The sequence below is a fragment of the Chlamydotis macqueenii genome, chromosome Z (genome assembly GCF_036417535.1).
Source record: "Chlamydotis macqueenii isolate bChlMac1 chromosome Z, bChlMac1.mat, whole genome shotgun sequence".
Taxonomy (NCBI): Eukaryota; Metazoa; Chordata; class Aves; order Otidiformes; family Otididae; genus Chlamydotis; species Chlamydotis macqueenii.
The window spans coordinates 25,083,554-25,104,916 of NC_141593.1; the positions used below are offsets into that span (position 1 = coordinate 25,083,554).

General features: G+C 38.1%; 1 protein-coding gene across 1 annotated transcript in view; it reads right to left on the bottom strand.

Annotated features, from left to right (window-relative positions):
- SV2C (synaptic vesicle glycoprotein 2C) overlaps positions 1–21,363 on the bottom strand; it is a 95,480-nt gene that overhangs the window by 30,314 nt on the left and 43,803 nt on the right. Inside the window, exon 3 of the mRNA XM_086770534.1 lies at positions 20,450–20,601. Within this exon, the coding sequence (XP_086626660.1) occupies positions 20,450–20,601 (152 nt within the window). The remainder of the gene's footprint in view (positions 1–20,449; positions 20,602–21,363) is intronic.

The following is a 21,363-nucleotide window of genomic DNA, read 5'->3' on the forward strand; positions in this document are numbered from 1 at the left end:
CTGTGCTTACCTCAAACCTTCACCCTTTTTTGTTAAATTCTCTGTCCTCTATTCCCTCAGAGGGTGGGGAGTGTGAGTGAGAGACTGTGTTCCCTCCAATAAAAAGGGGCTGTCTAAAATTTAATGTTAAATTGTATTCCAAACTAAAACTTCAAATGAAAATTTAAGGTTAAAAAATAGAAGCAAAAAAGGATGTACAAGAGTATTAAAATTTTCTTTTTACTGGTTTTTGGAAAATGTCAACTTTTGATCTTACGATATCTTTCAAATCTTAAATAATGTAGACATACTTTGCACCTAAATTGGGAAGGGAAGGAAGTAAAGAAGGAAAGGTTTACAGTGAATTAATGAGGCAATTAGAAACCATACTTGTGCTTTGGGTACTGTGTACACATTCTGTATCATTAGAATCATATTCTTCATGATCTGTTTTAAACTAGAGTTCAAAATCACCTGACACAGAACTTGCAAAACTATTTCCTTTCAATTAAGTTAAATTTTGGTCGAAACAGTGAGCTGATCAGACTCACTGGGCAGCCATGCAACTGCTAATGCCACAGGGAAGGTGGTACAGGATGGTGGGTTTTACCTTTTGGAACAGTGTGGTTGAGGTACTGACTCTTGTCATTAGAAACTGTCCCAAAAATATACAGAGCCACTGGTATACTTAGACAATCTGCCTTTCACTGCTCTGGTTTACATTTTATGAGACTGAGCTGCACAAAAGCACTTTTGTGGTAAATGAAATCAACCTGGCTTTCCACCTGTCATAAAACAACAGCAACATCTTGTACTCTGTAGTCAGTCCTGAAAAATGCTGGTGATAATTTATTTTAAGGTGCCATTTATTAATATAAGTGAACCAAACTACACATAATTAAAAGCAGTGAGTGCACTATTCATCCTGCTGTCATCCTGACAACCTACAAAACATCTTTTTTTACTCCTTTACCCCTTACTTGAGGGGCACATCAAATTAAATGTTCAGTATGTTTTTAATTGTTTTTATTCCATTTTTTTTTCTCTAGGTATTGTACTATCTGCTGCAATTTATCTTGTGATTTAAATATCTGCTGAATTCATGATGATAGTGAATGTTAGGATTATAGGCAATAATTGGCAGGAAAAAAACCAGCTGCAACATAACTTTCTTGAGGCTGCTTTCCTGTCTATTCCAGCACCAGCACTAGATCAGCAAAACAAACATATATTTCAAATGCAGAGCAAGTTTAGATTTATTCCTACATTTAACACATCCCGTTTTCCTAGGTCATGAGCTAATCTGGAAAATGGAGCCATTAGGGTAGCTCTGAATTTAGCTCACAAAGTGGCTTTGATTCCTATTGTACATAAGTCTTGAAGCCAAATGGAAGTGTGTTCTTGGCTGTAACTCAATTTTCTTCTCCCTCTCTTGATTTATGACACAATAGCAAAGACAGAACAGCTCTACACGATTGCATTCAGAGCACTGCACAGCAACCTAGAGCTAAACTTCACCCTTGCTCCCTGGCTATGCTGTATTTGAGTCATTAATCTTGAAAACGGTGGCAAGTCCCAGTTTTTTATGAATTGCAAAACACTTGGCGCAAATACATCTTGGAATGATGCCTTGTAAAGCAATGTAAAATCCTCAGTGGCTGAATCTGAAGCTGCTGCAGCAACCTTTGTGCTGAACACCACCCTCCCACTTTACTGACTGCTGGAAAAGGCCAAGTGAATCACAGACATGGCAACTACTGATTACAGAAACACAGCAGCATGCAGCAGAGCAAAGCCAAAATGTACAAGATGCTGATCCATATCTAATCATCAATTTATATGTTGAATTCAATGTCAACAAAATCTTCCCTCCCAACATAGCATTTAATCTGCTCCATAATATGAAAAAAATTAAAAGGATATTATAAACAAGTTCTTGCTCCAAAGGAGAGAAGAGAGAATTTCTTTCACAGACTTTCTGAATAAATATAGAGCTAAATTATGCTGAATTTTGTAAATGTATTTTACCTGGTAAACAGTGGGTATCGTCAAGAACAGGGATAATCTTTTACAGTGGCTAAATTACTAGAGAACAGACTAATGGGAATGATTTCCTTAACTTTCCAAAATGAGGGCTTAAAGGGAACATGATAGCTCTCTACAAATCCGTAAAAGTTACAGTCAAGTGCAATATGGGCAATGAAAAATTTGAGTGTCTACAGGCTCTGTATAAATACAGGCTGGCAAGGGGAAGGTTTCTAAACACCAGAGGAATAAATTTGTGAAATATCTTTCTAAGCAACTAGTGTGGGCAAAGAATGCCTAACCAAAATGGGGATTTCATTGTATGGTTGGCTAAAGAATAACCATTCTTGATAACAGTATTTGTTAGTCATCCAGCAGGAATCAGAGGAACTAGATTCATGGCAGTGTCAGAAATTGTAAAAAGCCAAGTTTGCACAAACTTGTGTCTTTTGGTAGATCAAAGGAGGGAGTAGATGCAAGAATATCCCTAAGATTAGGATGGAGGAGAAAGATAGCTGAGAATTTATAGGAATTCATACACACGAGAGATTCTTGTGCAGAATCCTTTCTATGATTTTATAGCTTTTTAAATTTCTGTTTTACCGCACAATCTTTGATCAGAACTCAGCTTTCTAGCCTCCATTTTTTATGTTCTAAATTTGAAGTTTCCAGCGACTGAGATGTGTGATTGCTCTACATTGCCACGTGGTGGCACCGTTACCGCACTTAATATAAATAATAACAAATTCTGCAGAAAGACTTCTGCTATTAAATGTTGTTTTGTTGAGTATTACCGAAGTCTAAGTTAATCAAAATTATAAAGAGGATTGGAAATATTTTGCATCAGACAGCACTGAAATACATTATTATTGCACTTATGTTTAGTCTGTCCTGGGATTACCAAGTTTAACTGTGAGTGACATGCAGGATTTCAGCCCATACATTTTAGTGGTATGGATTAAAATAATGGTAAAACATCACTGAAACCGAAAAAAAATAAGTAGTTCAGGTAAGTTATACAGCTGAGGCAGCTCACTTAGACATTTTTACAAGACTTAGCAAAACACATGGTCTCGAAGAAATGCAGAAATAGTATTTTCAGAATTATTCTGTAATTGCGTTAATGTGAAACTCTAGTAACACCAAGGAGAATGCTTCTCTTTGCTTTGATTAGATTATTAATATCTCATGGGAAAGGCAGTGATATTTTTAGCCTGTATAGATAGATAGATGCTCTACAAATCCACTAGCTCAGCAGGTCAGCTGCTGTTAATTTCTGCAGAAGAAATCTGGAAATAAGGTAGCTGAAGTGTGGCAGGTCATGATACAGGTAGCTTAACAAAGGTGCCTGTAGAGGACTCTAACTTTCAGCCACATCTGCTTGGGTCTCTAGCTGATGCTATCAGTCCCTGGGAGCCATGAGGACAAACAGTTCAATGACAGAAGAAAGTAATAGTGTTAAACAGATACATTTTACAAATACATTAAACTCAAAGTTGGTCTGCTGACACTTAAAACTGTGATTCAAAGGAATAAGACACATTTCCTCTCCTGCAGAGGAGTGGGTTGTCAACCACTGGCACTCTTCACTTTCGTGTGCTAGCATTGATCTTCATCTGGAGACCTGAGATTATCAGTCTCCAATCACTCTAGTAACATTATCTGCCATTCAGACAAGCCTCAGGACAGCTGTAAACAGGGCTGACCTTGCATAGAAACAACTTGCTCTCTGATACCATCAGACACAACTTCTCTATCCAGTGCATGGCACTGTTGTTTGAGTGAGGTCTCCAGCTGTAGTACCTCTGAACAGTGACATCAAGAATCCACTTTTTGTACTACTGTCCAGTTTTACTTTTCATTGAGGAGGAGGTTTGTATATCCCTATGCTTCAGAAAATTATGTGGTATGATACGTGGTTTAGTAATAATATCTGTAATGTAATGTAATATAATGAATCTGTAAGAGAAGATCAGGTTTGTGATCACCTGAGTAACCTGAGTATACGTAAGTCTATGGGACCTGATGAGATGTATCCCAGAGTCCTGAGGGAACTGGCTGACCTAGTTACCAAGACGCTCTACAGGATATTTGAAGAGTCAGGGCAGTCAGGTGAAGTCCTGAGACACTGGAAAAAGGGAAACATTGTACCCATTTCGAAAAAGAGTAGAAAGAAGGACCCTGGGAACTACCAACCTGTCAGCCTCACCTCTGTGTCTGAGAAGATAATGGAAAAGATCTCCTAGAAGCTGTGCTAAGGCACATGGAGGACAGGGAGGTGATTTGAGACAGCTGGCATAGCTTCACCAAGGGCAAGTCTTGCCTGACAAACCTAGTGGCCTTGTATGATGGAGCAACTACATCAGTGGACAAGGGAAGAGCTACGCATGCCATATATCTGGACTTCTGTAAGGCTTTGACAGGGACCCCCACAGCATTCTCCTCTCTAAACTGGAGAGATATGGATTTAATGAATGGACTGTCTGGTGGATAAGGAATTGGTTGCATGGTCACATCCACAGGGTAGTGGTCAACAGCTCAATGTCCAGATGGAGGTCAGTGATGAGTGATGTCCCTCAAGGGTCCATACTAGGACCAGTACTGTTTAACATCTTCATCAATGACATGGACAGTGGGATTGAGTGCACCCTCAGCAAGTTTGCAGATGACACCAAGCTGGGTGGTGAAGTCCACATGACTGAGGGATGGGATGCCATCCAGAGTGACCTGGACAAGCTCGAGAAATGGGCACACGCAAACCTCATGAGGTTCAACACGACCAAGTGCAAGCTCCTGCACATGGGTCAGGGCAACCGCTGGTATCAATACAGGCTGGGGGATGAAGTCATTGAGTGCAGCCCTGCCAAGAAAGACTTGGGGGTACTGGTGGATGAAAAGTATTTCATTGACATCATTGACATGAATTGGCAATGTGTGCTCACAGCCCAGAAAGCCAACCAATCTCCTGGGCTGCATCAAAAGAAGGGTGTCCAGCAGGTTGAGGGAGATGATTCTTCCCCTCTACTCTGCTCTCACCTGGAGTATTGCATCCAGTGCTGGAGTCCTCAGCACAGGAAAGACATAGACCAGTTGGAGCAGGTCCAGAGGAGGGCCATGAAGATGATCAGAGGGCTGGAGCACCTCTTCTATGAGGACAGGCTGAGAGAGCTAGGGTTATTTAGACTGAAGAAAAGAAGGCTCCAAGGAAACTGTACTGCGGTCTTTCAATACTTAAAGGGGGCCTATAAGAAAGATGGGGACACACTTTAGCAGGGCCTGTAGTGATAGGACAAGGGGTAATGGTTTTAAACTAAAAGACAGTAGATTCAGAGTAGATACTAGGAAGAAATCGTTTACTATGTTGGTGGTGGAACACTGGAACAGGTTGCCCAGAGAGGTGGTGGATGCCCCATCCCTGGAAACATTCAAGGCCAGGCTGGACGGGGCTCTGAGCAACCAGATCTAGTTGGAGATGTCCCTGCTTCTTGTAGGGGAGTTGAACTAGGTGACCTTTAAAGGTCCCTTCCAACCCTTCTATAATTCTATGATTCTATAATATACCAGTCTTTGACTTAACGTTGCATATACTCTGTGCAGAATATAGAGCTGGTAATTTTTTTTCCTTGCTATGGAAATGCTAAAATATCTGCGACAGGCCTGAGAGGGAAAAAAAAGTTTCAAATCAGAATACCTAGCAATGCTGGGGGAAAAAAAAGGAAGCTCATAAGTCATTGTGTGTGTGGATTGCAATGGTCTGTCTGAAATCTGACTTTCATTTGGCCCTAAAGTTTAGCTGTATCAAGATGCTGTGACTCACAGTAGCCAATACAGGCAAGAGGTTAATCTTTAAAATGGCAGAAGAGATTAACAGATGTAATCATATAAGAGAATTAAAGCAGCAATTCCTAATAAGAGAAATGCAGGTACCTAATAGCCTGGTCATGCCATCTGTCTAATCTTGGCAGATGCTAGAGGTGGCAAAGGATATTTAATTAGTGGTCTATGTATGATTAGGAAATCAGGATCTCACTTGCCTTCCTACCTAGATAAACATGAATACATGTAGGGACTTGAAGTAGGCTGTTGTCAGTACTGAACCTAATGTGAACAGCATATCTGTATCTTGACTTCAACAAGGGAAGCTCTTCTTGCATTTCAATTTTCTTTACTAGGAAAGATACTGGGCTAACTAAATAAAAAAGTGACACAAATAAAGCAAAATAAGTTATTAGCAGTTCACATTTTATGAAGGGCAGGAGAGAAGCTATATAAAACCAGAGAGAAAGGACTTGCAAACTAAATTGACCATTATAAATTTTCTACATATTCACCTCATATTCTCCCCTTGAGGGGACTATTCCAAAGATGCAATAGTTGCAACGAACAGTGGCAAAAGAGTAGAAGAGCTTTCACAAGAGGCTGCTCACGACATTTTTGGATTTTACTTTGTTTCTTCTGCACTTACTGTACGATAGAGAAATGTAATAACACGAGGATTCCTGTACCCTCTCAGAGCTGGACAAATTACTTTTTTACTCACATAAAGCAACATTGAAACAAATAAATTTCAAGGATTTCTCATATATACAAAAAGTGGATTAAAAGGAAAAAAAAAAGGAAAAATATCTTGGGTAAGTGCACTTTGCAGGAAATGTTCTGGTTTGAATGGAAGCTGTAAGAGTCAGCTGACAGTAAATCAGCTGACTGGAGATTAAGATTCCTCTCCCTTTTAAGTTATTTACCTTACATAGAGGTATGCATGTTTGTTTATTTACTTTAGTTAATCTCCAAGCCACCAGTCTCCCTGACAGCATCCAATAACATGCCAAGTTATTGGCAATCTGCAGGGTTTTATTGTTCTTCTCTGTGTATTTTTATGCTGCATCCCCATCTATGAAGCAGGAACAGCAATAATTACACAGGTTAAGCCTTAACTCAGTGCTGGAAGATCTCAGTAACACTGAAGAGGCATGAAAATAAGAGAAAAATCAGAACCAAAATACAGAGAGTTTGGGAGAAGATTGTATTGTCCAAATCCATAAAGAAAGACATTGACATGAAATGCAGAGCCATCACCCCGTAAGGTGAGAGGGAAAGGATAAACATCAAATTTGTACAGAACCCTTTACATGGTTTCTTGATATACCTGCACCTCATTCCTAAGAGAATTAGAGTTGTTCTGCAATACCTTTTTGGCCCTGGAGAAGTGCTCAGCTGCTGTGGGATCATGACACAGAGCTTTGAGAGCCTTTCCTAAACTATTAACTGCACCCATCAATATCATACTACATGAAAACAAGGGCTAAGGGAAATGTGTTCCACTCACAGGAAAGGAACAAAGGATGTCATTGCTGAGGAGGGAGACACTGGCCACTTAGAATTTTCCATTCTCAAGCTAGGGAGATGTAACAAAAATGCACTTTCCTAAGATGTCATGCTGATGTAAATGTCTCCACTTGGCCACCACCATGCGGATCCAATTTTGCACTTCAGCAATTCTGAATACAAATGCAATGCAACTATCCTATAGGGCTGAAAACCTACCAAATCTGAAAGAACTTCAGCATAGAATTGCAATGTCTTGACCTTGGTCACCATGAAGAGTTTAGTTTCCATCCCAAGTCATTCTGCCAGACTTCAGACACCTATTACTAGGAATAGGCTGGCCGAGAAAGTTGAGGAGCCACCATCCCTGGAGGTGCTCAAAGAATGTGTAGATGTGGCACTTTAGGACATGGTTTAGTAGGCATGATGGTGTTAGGCTGATGGTTCTACTTGATGATCTTGCAGGTCTCTTCCAACCTATGATTCCAATTCTATGATTTTATGATTCTATGAACCAACCCTGAATAACTTCTAGTTGACGGAGGGCAGACTTTGTCCTGTTTAGGAGCCTGTCTGACAGAGTTCCTTGGGAGGCAGTCGTGAAGGGCAAAGGAGTCTAGGAAGGCTGGACATTCTTCAAAAAGAAAATCCTGAAGGTGCAGGAGCAGCCTGTCCCCATGTGCTGGAAGACGAGCCAGTGGGGAAGAAGACTGGCCTGGCTGAACAGAGAGCTTTGGCTTGAACTCAGAAAAAGTAGTGCTGGGGTGCAAATACGTCAGTGGTTTGTGACCTTTCTGAGTTTAATGACCACTAGACATTTTTCAAATAGATGTGTAGACTCCTATTTGGCTAACTGAGGCCTATGGCTGAAAGATTTGTTTGTCTTCATTATTTTTATGGGCATACAGCCTAGAAGCATTTTATGAAATCCCTGCTATTGAAAACCACAGCAGTAGCTGGCAGGATCTGCAAATAAAACTGAATCAAAGAATGGTCTAAGAATTTTCTTAGCTTAACAGCCAAATAAAAAGTGAGCATAAAAATTAAAATGTATTTTTCCAATACGAGCAAGATCTATTAAACAATTACCCTGAGTTTACATTAGAGTCCAAAGTGGAATGGAGACTGAAGAACTGGAAAGACAATGTTCTAATTACTCACATATTACAAAAAACAACCCAGAAGAGGCCACCCAGGGCTAATATTTAGCTGACTCTATCGAAAATCTCATTACAAAGCATTATGGCACATGAGTGATCTGACTGTTTGGCTGACTGAGTCAGTGGCCCCAGAGATTTATGTGTTCATGCAGTTCTGCAAAGTCCTTGCTTGACTGGGTCTGGCTCTGTGAAGCTGTTCAGTGAAGACACTTCACAATCTGCAAAACAAAGAGGTAAAATCTGCTGGCCACGACTCTGACAACATCGTAACTTACAGGCTCAGCAGTCTAAGAAGAAAAGGCCATGTCATGCTTTCCAGAGTGTTGTGGGTTTTAACCCAGCAGGCAGCTAAACACCACACAGCCATTTGCTCACCACTCTCACGGTGGGATAGGGGAGAGAACTGGAAAAAAAAAAGTTAAAACTTGTGGGTTGAGATAAGAACAGTTTGATATAATGATAATGATAATAATAATAGGAAAATAACAAAAAGAGAGAAAACCAAAACCCAAGAAAGGCAAATGATGCAAATGAAATTGCTCACCACCAACCGACTGATGACCAGTCTGTCCCTGAGCAGCAGCCACCGCCCCCCAGCCAACTCCTATCAGCTTTATATGCTGAGCATGACATCATATGGTTTGGAATATCCCTTTGGCCAGTTTGGATCACCTGTCCCAGCTGTGCCCCCTCCCAGCTTCTTGTGCACCTCCAGCCTTCTCCCTGGCAGAGCATGAGAAGCTGAAAAGTCCTTGACTTAGCGTCAAGCACTGTTCAGCAACAGCTAAAATGTCAGTGTGTTATCAACATTATTCTCATACTAAATCCAAAACACAGCACTATACCAGCTGCCAGGAAGAAAATTAGCTCTATCCCAGCCAAAACCAGGACATAGAGATGATGGATCAAGCAGATGCAACTAATGTAAAAAAAAAGTGAGGGAGACCACATATTAAAAGATGCTGCTGTCAGAGCTTAAAAATATCATGGTCAGTGTTGACATTGAGACTATGCAATCAAATGTCACTAAAACATGATTCAGATTTTGTTTGTGTGACCTTACTTTTGATTTTGTGTTAAGATTTCTACCTCTGGTCTCTTGCACTTGATGGTTTCCAGTACTTTGTTTTATTATATCTAATTAAGAATGGAAAAATGGTTTGCATACGGAGTTTGAAAAACCTGTTTGGACAGTGCTAAAGAGTACAACAGAGTAAATCATAAACAGCAGACAAAATCCACTTTTATAAGTAGGCAATATAAAATTGACAAATGCTCTTTGCAGTAGCCGTTATGAACTCAGTCTGAAAGAAAACACTTGTCTACAACAAAATCTGATTCTATTGTTGTGCTACCAGTAGACAAAACACAGATAAAATTATATCTATATGTTTTTGTGTGGTAAAACGGCCTACCCATGGCTCTGGGCTCACAAATCGCGTCATATTTAGCGTGACAAGTTGTTGTAGACACTACTAACAGCAGCTGTTAAATGTGGAAGCCAATTGAAAATGTAAGTGTTCCTGTCCTGGTCTGGGACTTTCAGTGATTTATGTGCATCTGGACTAAAAATATTTAAATGATGGGCTCATCGAGAATAAGAAAAGAGAAGTAATTCATCAAAAAGACAATCAGAAAAAGGCACTGCAGTTTATGAAAAGAAAATGAGGCCTTTTATCTCGCCTACGGTACAAACAAGACAGCCATTGAAATGCTGGAACATTTTTGAGGAATATTGAGAGGATGTGTCTTTTACCAGTGATAGGCGTTTTACCTTTTGCATGCTGTTGCAGTGTAATAACAGAACACTTATGCAATTCAAGAAACTGTTTCAAAATTTAACTTTGTTATATTTTATTTATTTGAAAGTTGTTGCAAGAAAAATCTTTTTTTAATGAGAATTTCAGTGCTGTGATTTAAGTCTCATTTCCTTTTTTGCTATTTAATTTACCTCTTCTTATGTTTTTAATTATTTTAAACAGAAAGGAGCAATATTCTATGACTAAGAAAGAGACAGACAGACTAAACAGACAATTTATGTGATCTAATAATTAGCCTAGATGTGCATTCTAAGTATTATCTTCTAATCTAAGAGCAGCCAATTAAACAAACCTAGTCAGCTGAAAACTTGGAGCTTTTCTGTACATACTATGAACCATGGGTCAGAAATCTTGAATTCAAATTTTGGTCAAACCCTTCCAACACAAATATTATTTGCACCTGCAAGTCACTAATGAACCTCAGTTATAATCTATCATAGCTATCCAAGGTGTGAATGGAGGGGAGGTGGATTTTGCTTACAGAGAAGCAGTCACAGTGTTTGAAATGTAGTTATCAAAAGGAACAAGGTAAACACAAGGTATTAAATAAACAAAGCATTATATTACATTTTTCCTTTTATAAAGCTTCATTACTTCCTTACAGAGTCTACCATATCCAGATATCACAAAGGAATCAGATGCTTATGTCAGACTGAAATACATAAAGTTCCTGTGGGAAGATAAAACCACTTAAAAGCCTTACCATGATCTCTTTAGTTATGATTCCTCACTTTTTTATGATATCGCAATGCTACTTTCAGGAAACAACTAGGAGGGCGGGTCACAACTTTCAGTGTCCCAAAAGAAAAACAGAGAGTTTTAGATAGCAGCATCTCCTCACCTCAGCCAGCATTAAAACTGAGGAGACTAGAAGCTGAAACCTCAGCCCAGAGCCCTCCCTACCAAATCTTGCCATTTCTCTTTGCTCATTTTATACTCTTTTCTGCTGGCATCTTTGGAAAGTGTAAAAATATAGCTCTGTTCTGAATATTAAGCATGAAAATACAATAGCGGAGGTACTTTTTTACTGTGTATTTGTACAGGTCCCTCCCTTATAAATATAAGCAGAAAGAATATAGTCAGATGCTGTATTCAAATACTCAGATACGCTTGCATAATTGAGTATACCTTGATGGAATTACTTTCACTGAAGTAGGCATGATTTTCAAAAGCAGCATTTAATATTTTTCTTCAAGGAAAAATATAAACAAAATTCCTGAAAAAGAAATCCAATGGCAATTCAATTGATCATGTTAATTTTATTTTAAAGCCAACTGCACTGCAAATTGAAAAATGATATTCTAGTGGTATATCCAATCCATAGACAGAATATATTAAGGAAATGAAAAGAAACTGTTACTAAAAGGACAATCACTGACTCCTTCAGAGGAGACAGTTATATAAGCCAGACAAACAATATGGAAGTATGGTTGACAAATTTGTACTGTCGTACTGTGTTCCAGAGAAAATTAATACATTTATGTGTCTGAATAATCACAGAGTAAGACCAGTCATCTCTTTTTTGCCCGACCTAAATTTTTCATCTGTTATAGACCAATCATGAAACCAAAATATTTTTTTGTCTTTTTAATATTAAAAATTTGAACAAAGAAGAAATTTTGTCAGATTAGCATCTTGTTTCTGGAAGTGAAAAGCAAGGGTTATGCCTGACACTGCAGACATTTCCGATGGCTGATGGCCACCGATCAGATTTTTAAGGTATCTTAATTAACTTGGATGTAATTTTTCTTAATTTATACTCCAGGCCAATTAATTGTGTGAAACTGAGTTTTCACTAAAACTAAGAGGATTTGCTGTTGTTGGCATAAGAATGATTGACTATTACTATGGTTTCTTTGGGAAATTATGTTTGTGGCATTAGACAGTGATGTTTATGGCAACGGTCTGTTCACCTGTCTGTCAGTTCCTCCAACAGCATCGTTTAAAGCCATTGACCTACTTCAATCAAATCTGACAGGACAAAAGAGTCCTGAAGAGAATCACATTCCCCAAATCATTGTGAAATGCACTGCCCAGGCAGAGGGAAAAGACCCCATCAGAGCATGGAGGAAAAGGCAGGAGAAGTCAGTTGTCCCTCAGGGATGCTGCAGCCATCTTGGGGGCTGGGACTGTGCCATCCATCGGCTCTGGCACTGGTCTGACCTAAGCCAAAACATGTTGCCTCCTCCCCTGACAGCAACTGGAGCAGGATTGTGATGCAGCAGGGAGCACAGTGAGGGTGTGGGAAGCTGAGTGTTTCTTACTGCACAGTGCTGGGGACAAGAAAGGGCAACTGTAGAAAAGGATCTGGAAAAAATAAGGAGAAACTTATTGCCCTGTATTGCCCTGGTGCCTTGTAAGGGGTGTAAGGGAAGAGAGGAGAGAAAGAGGTTTACCAGGATCACAGAGACATTGACAGAAACCCCTAGGAAGCTGGGCATCATAATTCAAAACAATGTGATAGTTTTTTTACTGAATCTCTCAATAAACAAATTTTCTCTTTTGCAGTAAACCTAAAGAGTCCAGGAGAAGGTTATATTTGAAGCTCAGTAATGAGCAACTTTAGTGCTTATTAAGTAGATGTGCTAAAAACTACTCAAGCATTTAATGCTTGCAAATATAAACATTTAAATGACCATATCAAACCCTGCATTAGGGCACAGAAAATAGCAAACTGATAAACAAAGTGATTTGTTTTCCTAGCTCAATTTGCATAAGCAGTTGTTCTTCATTCTTGTTGTTCCTAAAGATGAAGATTTTTTTTACAATATACACATTCAGTAAAATCTAATTTCATAGGATTATTTCAAATGAAGAACAATTCATGAATAGGAGTTGATAACCCAAGTTAACATTAAAACTGCCTCTTACCCATTTTAATTAACTCGGATTTAAAAAGTATAGATATAGCTTCAGCCCACAGAACACCAGATTAATAGAAGTGCACTAAGCATGGGGGGAAGCATGGCACATTGAAGATCATTTTGCCTCTTAGAGGAATGCAAAACAGCTCAACAGATGTTGCATTATGTAGTGGATGCCTTTATGTCTGATCTATTCATTTTTTTTCAGCATGACACGATCTCATAGTAAATGCAAATTCAACTTTAACAAAGCTCCAACTTCTTTTAAATCTCAAACAGTATTTTTCATTGGTTAAGGTATCCATAGATTTATGGATTCTGAAGACAGAAGATCTATCAGAAAGGTAATTGTATGGAGAAGGTAAAATTGAAGAGCTGGTCTTGGTTTTAAAATTTGGATCAAATGTCTCCTCCAAGTTTAAAGAAAAAAAAAATTGATTAAAAATTCCACTGATTTATTAGTGCATTCATGGACTTTTTACAACTGAGAAAAGACACATGCCGCTCTTCCCCAGGCCATCTTCTTTGGCATCTCTCTTTGTTCTTGATGACTAATAACATTCAGAGATCTTCTGCAGAGAACAGAAGCTACTGTGTAATAGAAAATGGAGCCTTGGGCTCAGCTTTTTCCAAAACAGCTGCTGCCAGGCTTGAATTTGTTCTGAACCACCATGAAAAGGCAGACTATTAGGTAAAGGTTTGAGAAAAATAAGAAAAAGAATGATTTTTAAATTGAGAGTCTAGGATTTTCAAGGTTAGAGAAGGATTGATTTTTTAAGTTTCTCTTTCTACCAGTGCAGGCTTATTCAGCAGAGAAACGTTCTGTCTTTCTTTTGGAGCTACCAGCTAGAATAGTTTGATAGATTGGCATTTTTCTACACAGGCTGGGAATGTCCAATGTTACTCTTTTTTCTTTTTCTTTTTCTTTTCCTTTTCCTTTTTCTTTTCCTTTTTGTTTTCTTTTGGTTTGTTCCCCCCCGCCCCCCGCCTCTAATTTCTGAAGTTTTCTCCTCCTTTTGTCCTTGTTTTCTTCATTTGCTCTTTTCTGCCCTATGCCAGCACCCTCTGGAGCAACAGTATCTGCTTATTAGTGTCCTGGGAACAAGGTAGATGGTACCTTGAGGGGGCATCTAGTGCATCCACTTGCTCCAAATCAGAATCAATGATGGCCCCTACAATATTCTCAAAATATCTTCTTAAAGACTTACAGTGACTGAGATTTCACTACTTCCATAGCAGTTTTATTCAGATGCTTAACTAACACACCATTAGAAAGTCTTTTTCATTATTGATGCCACCTGCCTTTGACAGAAATTTCAGCTAATTACTTTTTGTATTATCATCAACAAGGAGTTTATTCCTTTTGTCTTTGCAGCTAATAATGTTTTTCTCTTATTTGCCTCCTGCAAGATTAAAGAAGACATCACTGATGCACCTCTTGCATGTCCAAGTCACTGATCGCATGCTATTTCAACATGTTGCACCTTCAAAAAAGGAAACCGAACAGTCATCACATAACTAGTTTTCCTATTTCCAACTCACATTAATCAAGTGTTGACATACAAGGAACCGCAGTAAGTCATCTCTGTAGATACAACTACTGAGTATAGTTTCTTTCCCTGGTTGTCTGGGTCACAGTCGCTGCAGTGATGCAGCAATATGAAATCAGTCAAGTGTGGCTCTTTTTATTATAAATCATATAAGCGAATCCTGGCCTTTTGATTGGATGGGTGCACTGCATCAGAGATAGTCAAATTCCCCTCTTGGGACTACAGCAAAGGAAGGATGGAAGGAGGAACTTGGTGATGCTTTCCCTAAGATGAAATCATGATTTATAATACATTTATAAGCTGCTGGGCACTTCACTGTTGAGGAAATGCTGGGAGCAGCTGATGAAATAGCTGTGAGTTAAATCAAGCTGTTCCTCTGATGCTCAGATCCACCTCTAACACACATTTCAGAATTTAGAAGCCCTACACAAAATATTTTAAATGCAGTGATATCTGTAAAAGTAACAACCACTTATTTACAGCATAACCATCAACTTAGACACTTTGAAGCTTACAGACTTGAGCTGGCAAATTGTGTCTAAAGATGCTTTACAGATATTAATCTGTGCAATCTCAACAAAGTAATTAACAGTGGGGTTTGGATACATAATTATGAGTTTAAGACCCTAATTTTTCAAAGTAGTCAAGAATTCTCTGAACTCATTCAGGTACAATCCTGACTTAGAACTTGAAGTACCCAGGTTCGTGGGTTACTGTTGAAAACAATGTAGCCTACACAAGCTCCAAGCAAAAAATCTGGTTTCTAGTTCTTCATCTTGATAACACAGACATTCGTTAATATCTGTGTTATCGCTTTTAATTTCTTTTAATTTCTACAAGTATAAATGCTGACAAACACAAAAAGCGCCACTTTTTCCTTATATTGTCTAAAACTTATATCACATAACATTTATGTACTGGATAAAAACTGTTTCACAGCAACAGTCTTGGAATAATCATCACCACAGAGGAGTGCAACCTTTTGACTGCACTTTGTTACTGCAATAAACACCTGTTTCCTCGCAGCTGGAGGAGACCAGCAGGCTGGACTGGAATCTCTGTACACCCACATTTGCAGCTTCCAGCACTCAGAAGGCTCTGATTCTGGTCATTAGAAGTGCTAGACTCCTAAGATCCTTCTGCTTTTATTGCTAATCAAGTACTCACCATGCCCTATAACCCCACTGATAACATGTAGCATTGGCATATGATTTTTTTATCCCAGTACTGCTACTGTCATGTGCCAATGAGAAAGCCTTTAGCCCAATAAAAAAAAAGATACAATAAGGGAGTTAGAAGTTTTTCTGACTTCATTGCCACTGAACAGTTTTAGTCCATCATGTTGTTGGTTTAGGCTGAGAGATTACCTCCTTCATTAACACTTACCTGGTGCTGTACATGCTCTGAGTTGCACAGTGAGCCAATGGCTCTCCATCCCCTCATCTGCATAGCTGCATGCAGCTCTGCTTACCTCCTTGCCTATTTTACTACAGTATAGTTCATGATGATTTTGTACAGAAGGGGACTTTATTGTAGTTCTGAAGGTGTATTTACCATTTTTATCTCCACACAAGAACTAAGCAAATACGACAATAGAAAGTACTACAGAAACTACTCTCAAGTCACCTACTAAAAAGGTCATAAAACGATCTTTTTGATTGCCAGTAAAGTTAATTTATTCAGGTGAATTGATCTGCTTCACCTCAACAATCTTCTGCTACAAACTAAGGAATATTTTTCTGACCACTTCGCAAGCCACTTACTCAAAAGAAAAACAGATTGGTCTGCTCTCATCACAATTACACTCAGTTAGAAACAGAAGCCATTTGTGAACTCCTGTGCTTGTGAAAAGACTTATCTACTTATGGAAAGTAGAATTAAGAATGGGCAATGGGTCTGCAGTAGTAGATTTGGTGAATTTAGCGTGAGTCTAAACTATCGAGAACAGGCTGTGGTTTGATGTGCCCTTAAAAACCTCCAGTGATGGAGATTCTGTAACTGCATTTGCAAGTTGATGTTAGTACTTTATTATATTTATATTTAAAACTTACCTTCTTTCCTACCTAAACTAAATCCCAGTTTCTACCATTTAAACTAATTTAGGGATATTGGCAGGAGAAAAGTAAAAGGTGAAGATTTTCAGGGAAAAGTAGGAGCAGATACATTTTACAAACAAAGAAAAGAATACAAAATTTCCAGTAGGAGGCATGATTAAACATTTTAAAAATAGAAGTTACCATTAATCTTTTAAACACAATGTTTTGCAAGTCAAGTATGAGTCCATCATTTGAACACTTCTATGTTTGCATTTTTAAGTTCTGTGTTACTGTAAAAAAATTATCTGCTTTAAAAAAAATCAGAAAAAAAATTACTTTCTTTAGTTTAGTAAAATTCTAATGACTGGAGTGGAAATGTAATTTGTAACTTGTCCTCTTTCAGTCACAGGACAAAATACCTTTTTTTTTTTTGTAGATGCAATGGAAAGAAATGCTTCAATCATAGAATCTTTAAGCAGACAAGTTAATACTTTCCTACTTACACCTAGAGGTACATGTTACAGCTAGACATGAAATCTTCAGTTCTGAAATTGAATGCTTTTTCCTTAGATTTCTTATTTCACTTTCTTCTCCAAACTTGTGTCCCTTGAATGCTGCTAAATACCTCTCTTTTGAACACAAGTAGTTGGTCCTCAATTAAATGGAAAAAAAGACTCTACTGATGAAAAATGAGTAGTTTAGATTAAGATCTGTTAGGCAGTGTGATTACACTGGTCTGAATAAAATGTTTAGACTAGACTTAAATGTTCTTTTTGCATTGAGTGTTGCACTTGTAAAATTATTTCTAAAATGGTAATTAGCCTTCCTATCCAGGCTAATCTAAGTAGTGCATAAAGCTATATCTTTGTGGCAGCCTAATCTGAGACTTTGTTAGCAGCAACTAGAAGCATTTCTCTGCAGATGTTTCTTCCAATAGCTTCTCTATGACCTGAACTCCTCTTTCAGAGACCCTGACAAAGTCCATACCCATTTTCAATTTTTAAACAAAAGCCAACAGCTATAGAATTCAAGAAGCCCTGAGACAGAGATGCTTGTTTTCCAGATCATATTAGCCTTTCCATGTGTGGTTACTGCAGCACTACGTCATGCTGAGTCCTTTCTTAACAACACACTGATGTCAAGGCAACTATTAGCTTTGCTTTATTTCATGTTTCAGAGCGTTACTCAGGTTTCAGACAGTTCTGTGCTGCTTGAACAGAAACAGAGATAAACTGTTACCTATAGAGAATGTAATCTTTGTTTTCTCACAGAAAGGCAGAGCTAAATGTTCAACTGGTAAGTCTGTATTAGATAGTTTCAGTGGCTGCCGTGGGCTAGATAACGTACACTGGCTGTGAATCTAGGACTTTCAAAAGTGGCTTATATAAGAGGCAGCACAAATGAAAGGAATACATTCGTAAAAGAGGGAGGGAAAAAAAATCTATAGTGTTATTCTACTCTGTTGGCCTGGTATTTCTCTATTCACTTAAGAGTAATTCCATTATGCTGAATGGCAGTTTATTGCTTTTCAAAAGAAGTAACTTCATTCACTGTCACTGAGTAACTTCTCAGCTCAGCTGTGAAAAATCAACTGGTTTTACTCCTTATGTGAGAAGCAGAGAGCTCAGAAATCCCTGTGCAATACACAAATGAGGCCTAGAAGTGAGTGGGCTGCTTTGTTCATAATTATGTTTGGCTTTCTGGTCAGCGGAGATGTGAATGATGAGAAGGACTGGAAGTGGTTTGTAGAAAAAGCTGTATCTTTGCTTAATTCTGGCAAAATAATTCCATGGAAACCATGTAGAAATTGTAAAAGAGGAAATACCACTACAAGAGCCTCCTCATGAACACATGTGACACTGAAGCAGTTTGTCCTTGGTCTTGAGCTGGGGTCATTTCACATTTATACTAGGGACTAAGACACAGATTTTAAACTTCATGATGTAACAAAAAAGTCTGATTTAAAGTGAAGAAATTTTAAGACTTCTTCAAAACCCATAAATACATTTTGTTTAATTTTGCCAAAATGATGCATAAATCTATTTCTTCTCCTGTAAGAAAAGATTGTTTGTGTCATTTATAGCTTGCTTTTTAGCCCTTCTTTTGGCTGTTACAACTTTCCTTAATATAGTGCAAGGAAAGTGATATATATATGGCTAACGCTGAAGAACACTGTCTCTCAAAATCGGTTTTTATGTTCTTTTGTCTTAAGCGATTTCATAAATATTTTTGCAGAAGGATACAAAACAAAAATAAGTATGGAATGGCTTTTTGCCACTGATATTCTTCCACTGCTAAAGAAAGAAGAAAATTTTTTCTTCTAGTGACACTGCTTTGGTATACGGAAGTGTATTATTATTCATTGAGATATATACTGCCATGTGACATTTTTAAAGCACCTCAGTAAAGGTTATTGAGTTATTTATAAAATCTATAATAAAATTAGACAACCTATGTAAATCAGTCTGTCATAATGTTTGCATATTCAGCTGAAAGACATAGAAAATAAAAATCCATAGGAAAGCAAAAAGTAGTTGGCATCCAAAGCAATTTACTAAATGGAAAAAAAATTAATTATCCACATTGTGCCTTGTCAGCAAAAATTCCTCTCTTTGATTCCAGCAATTCAAAGCCAAAAGGCAAGGTTGAAGATGTAGATTCAGGTTGCATGTACTGGACTCCAAAATTAATTTTAATGCAACAGTCTCGATATTTGATTAGTCTTGATGATTATAATTTATTTCTGGACATTACCACTCGCTAAATGTTCCAATCACTTTGGGCAAACCTTGTGAAGTTGTTCTCTCTTTCATAACACAACTCTGATAAACCTCATTGCTTCGCTAAAGAAAGCTGCTTTGGATGCCAGCTCACTCACAATGCTGCTTTACTTGTCTTGAGCAGTGCCAGGAAGAAGTGCTTGCAGAAGCTGATTTTTAAGAACCCCTAAGCAGCCTCAGCAACCCTGGAGACCCATGAGCACTTAACTCTTCTAAAAGGAAAGTAAGGAAACTAAGAATTGAATCTGTGCCTCCACATAATGTTTAACCATGTCAGGGCAGTAAAGAGCTCTTTCACAAAGTGGCTTATACTGGAAGTGTGTATAACTTCAGCCATTGCAAAATTTCTGTTTTACTTGCCCTTGTTCACCCTAACAGCATTTAAGTGCACTCTGTTCAATTTCTCTATTTTTACATCACTAAAAAGATCTACTAAGAAGGAAACATTCAGCACAGCTTTATATTCAGAATTAGCACTCCAAACATTAAGATAGTCCTTACTCTTCTTTCTCAAGGATGTATAATTGACATTTTATCTCTGTATCAAACAAACAAAGTGAGCACAACTTTGCTATCCAATAATTTTAAATTTTTCTCTGATGCAAGTCTCCACTTATTTTCTCCAGATTCAATAATAATACCAATTATATTTTCATGTGTCCAGGTTTTTGGTAATTTAAAGAATCTGACTAAACATGGGTATTGGCTAATTTTTGCAGCTTTCAATATATTGTTTGTTGCTCAGGCAACAACCTATTTTCATTATTTCCACTAAAAGGCATCAATGTTTTTCCAAACAGCAGGGTTCCCATTTGGAGGACAGACATGAATTCCCCTCTTTAAACTATACTTCAAGAGCTTTACTTTCATACTAGAAGAGCCACAAGTCACAAGGAGATGTTTTTCTTACCATAGTGAGGAATTATTGCCCAAGCCATTGCAGAAGCGTAGATGCCGCCAATCATCCAAAACATACAGAGCCAACTCAGGTGTTCACCTCGTTTCTCCCGAGCAAGCACTTCCGAAAAGTAGGAGAAGACTGTCGGCACAGCTCCACCAATCCTACAAGAAGATATAGTTGAAGTCTGAACAAGCCCATAGCTGCAGTCATTGAAAACACAAACTACCAGTAGCTTCTCTGGCGAGAGTGTTTTTTCTCGAATTGTGCCATGTATTGGGGAACTCTTGAGGAAAATTTCACCAGTTTGGACACAATTTTTGTCAAATATTTCACTGAAAATTATTTGTACAATTCATTGCGTTCAATGTTTCAAAGGGATTGTCAATATGCCATCCACCAGAACAGAAACCAGCACAAAGCACTTACTTTCACCACTACAAAAATCCTGAAATCATAGCAGTCTACTGACAAGTGTCAAAATATGTTGCTCTCAACTGAAAATATTAGTAATTTTCCCAAAGAATAATAGATATTTCTCTACATCTTACCTCCCATGCTTTAGTTAATCCAGAAGTGACTAAATGACAACTACGTTACTAATACATTTTATTTCACACATATTTAAAATTATATTTTACTCAGTTGCACTATGTGATTTGCTAAGCCCATGCTGGTTTTTTACTTAAGTTTTTTTATGAAAACCTTATGCATTGATATAATATTCAGTTTTTCACATGGTAAAAACAAACATTATCTAAAGGTTAGTTTGACAGAAAAAGGAGTTCAACTTGGTTTTACAAAAATTAGAGTAACTCAAATTACGTATAATTTTTAGTAGCAGCTTCCAGATAATCTTTTACTGTTTTTACCTCTTCACTAACTATGCAAGCTGTCAAATGTTCCACAACAGGACAAGTCCTTGC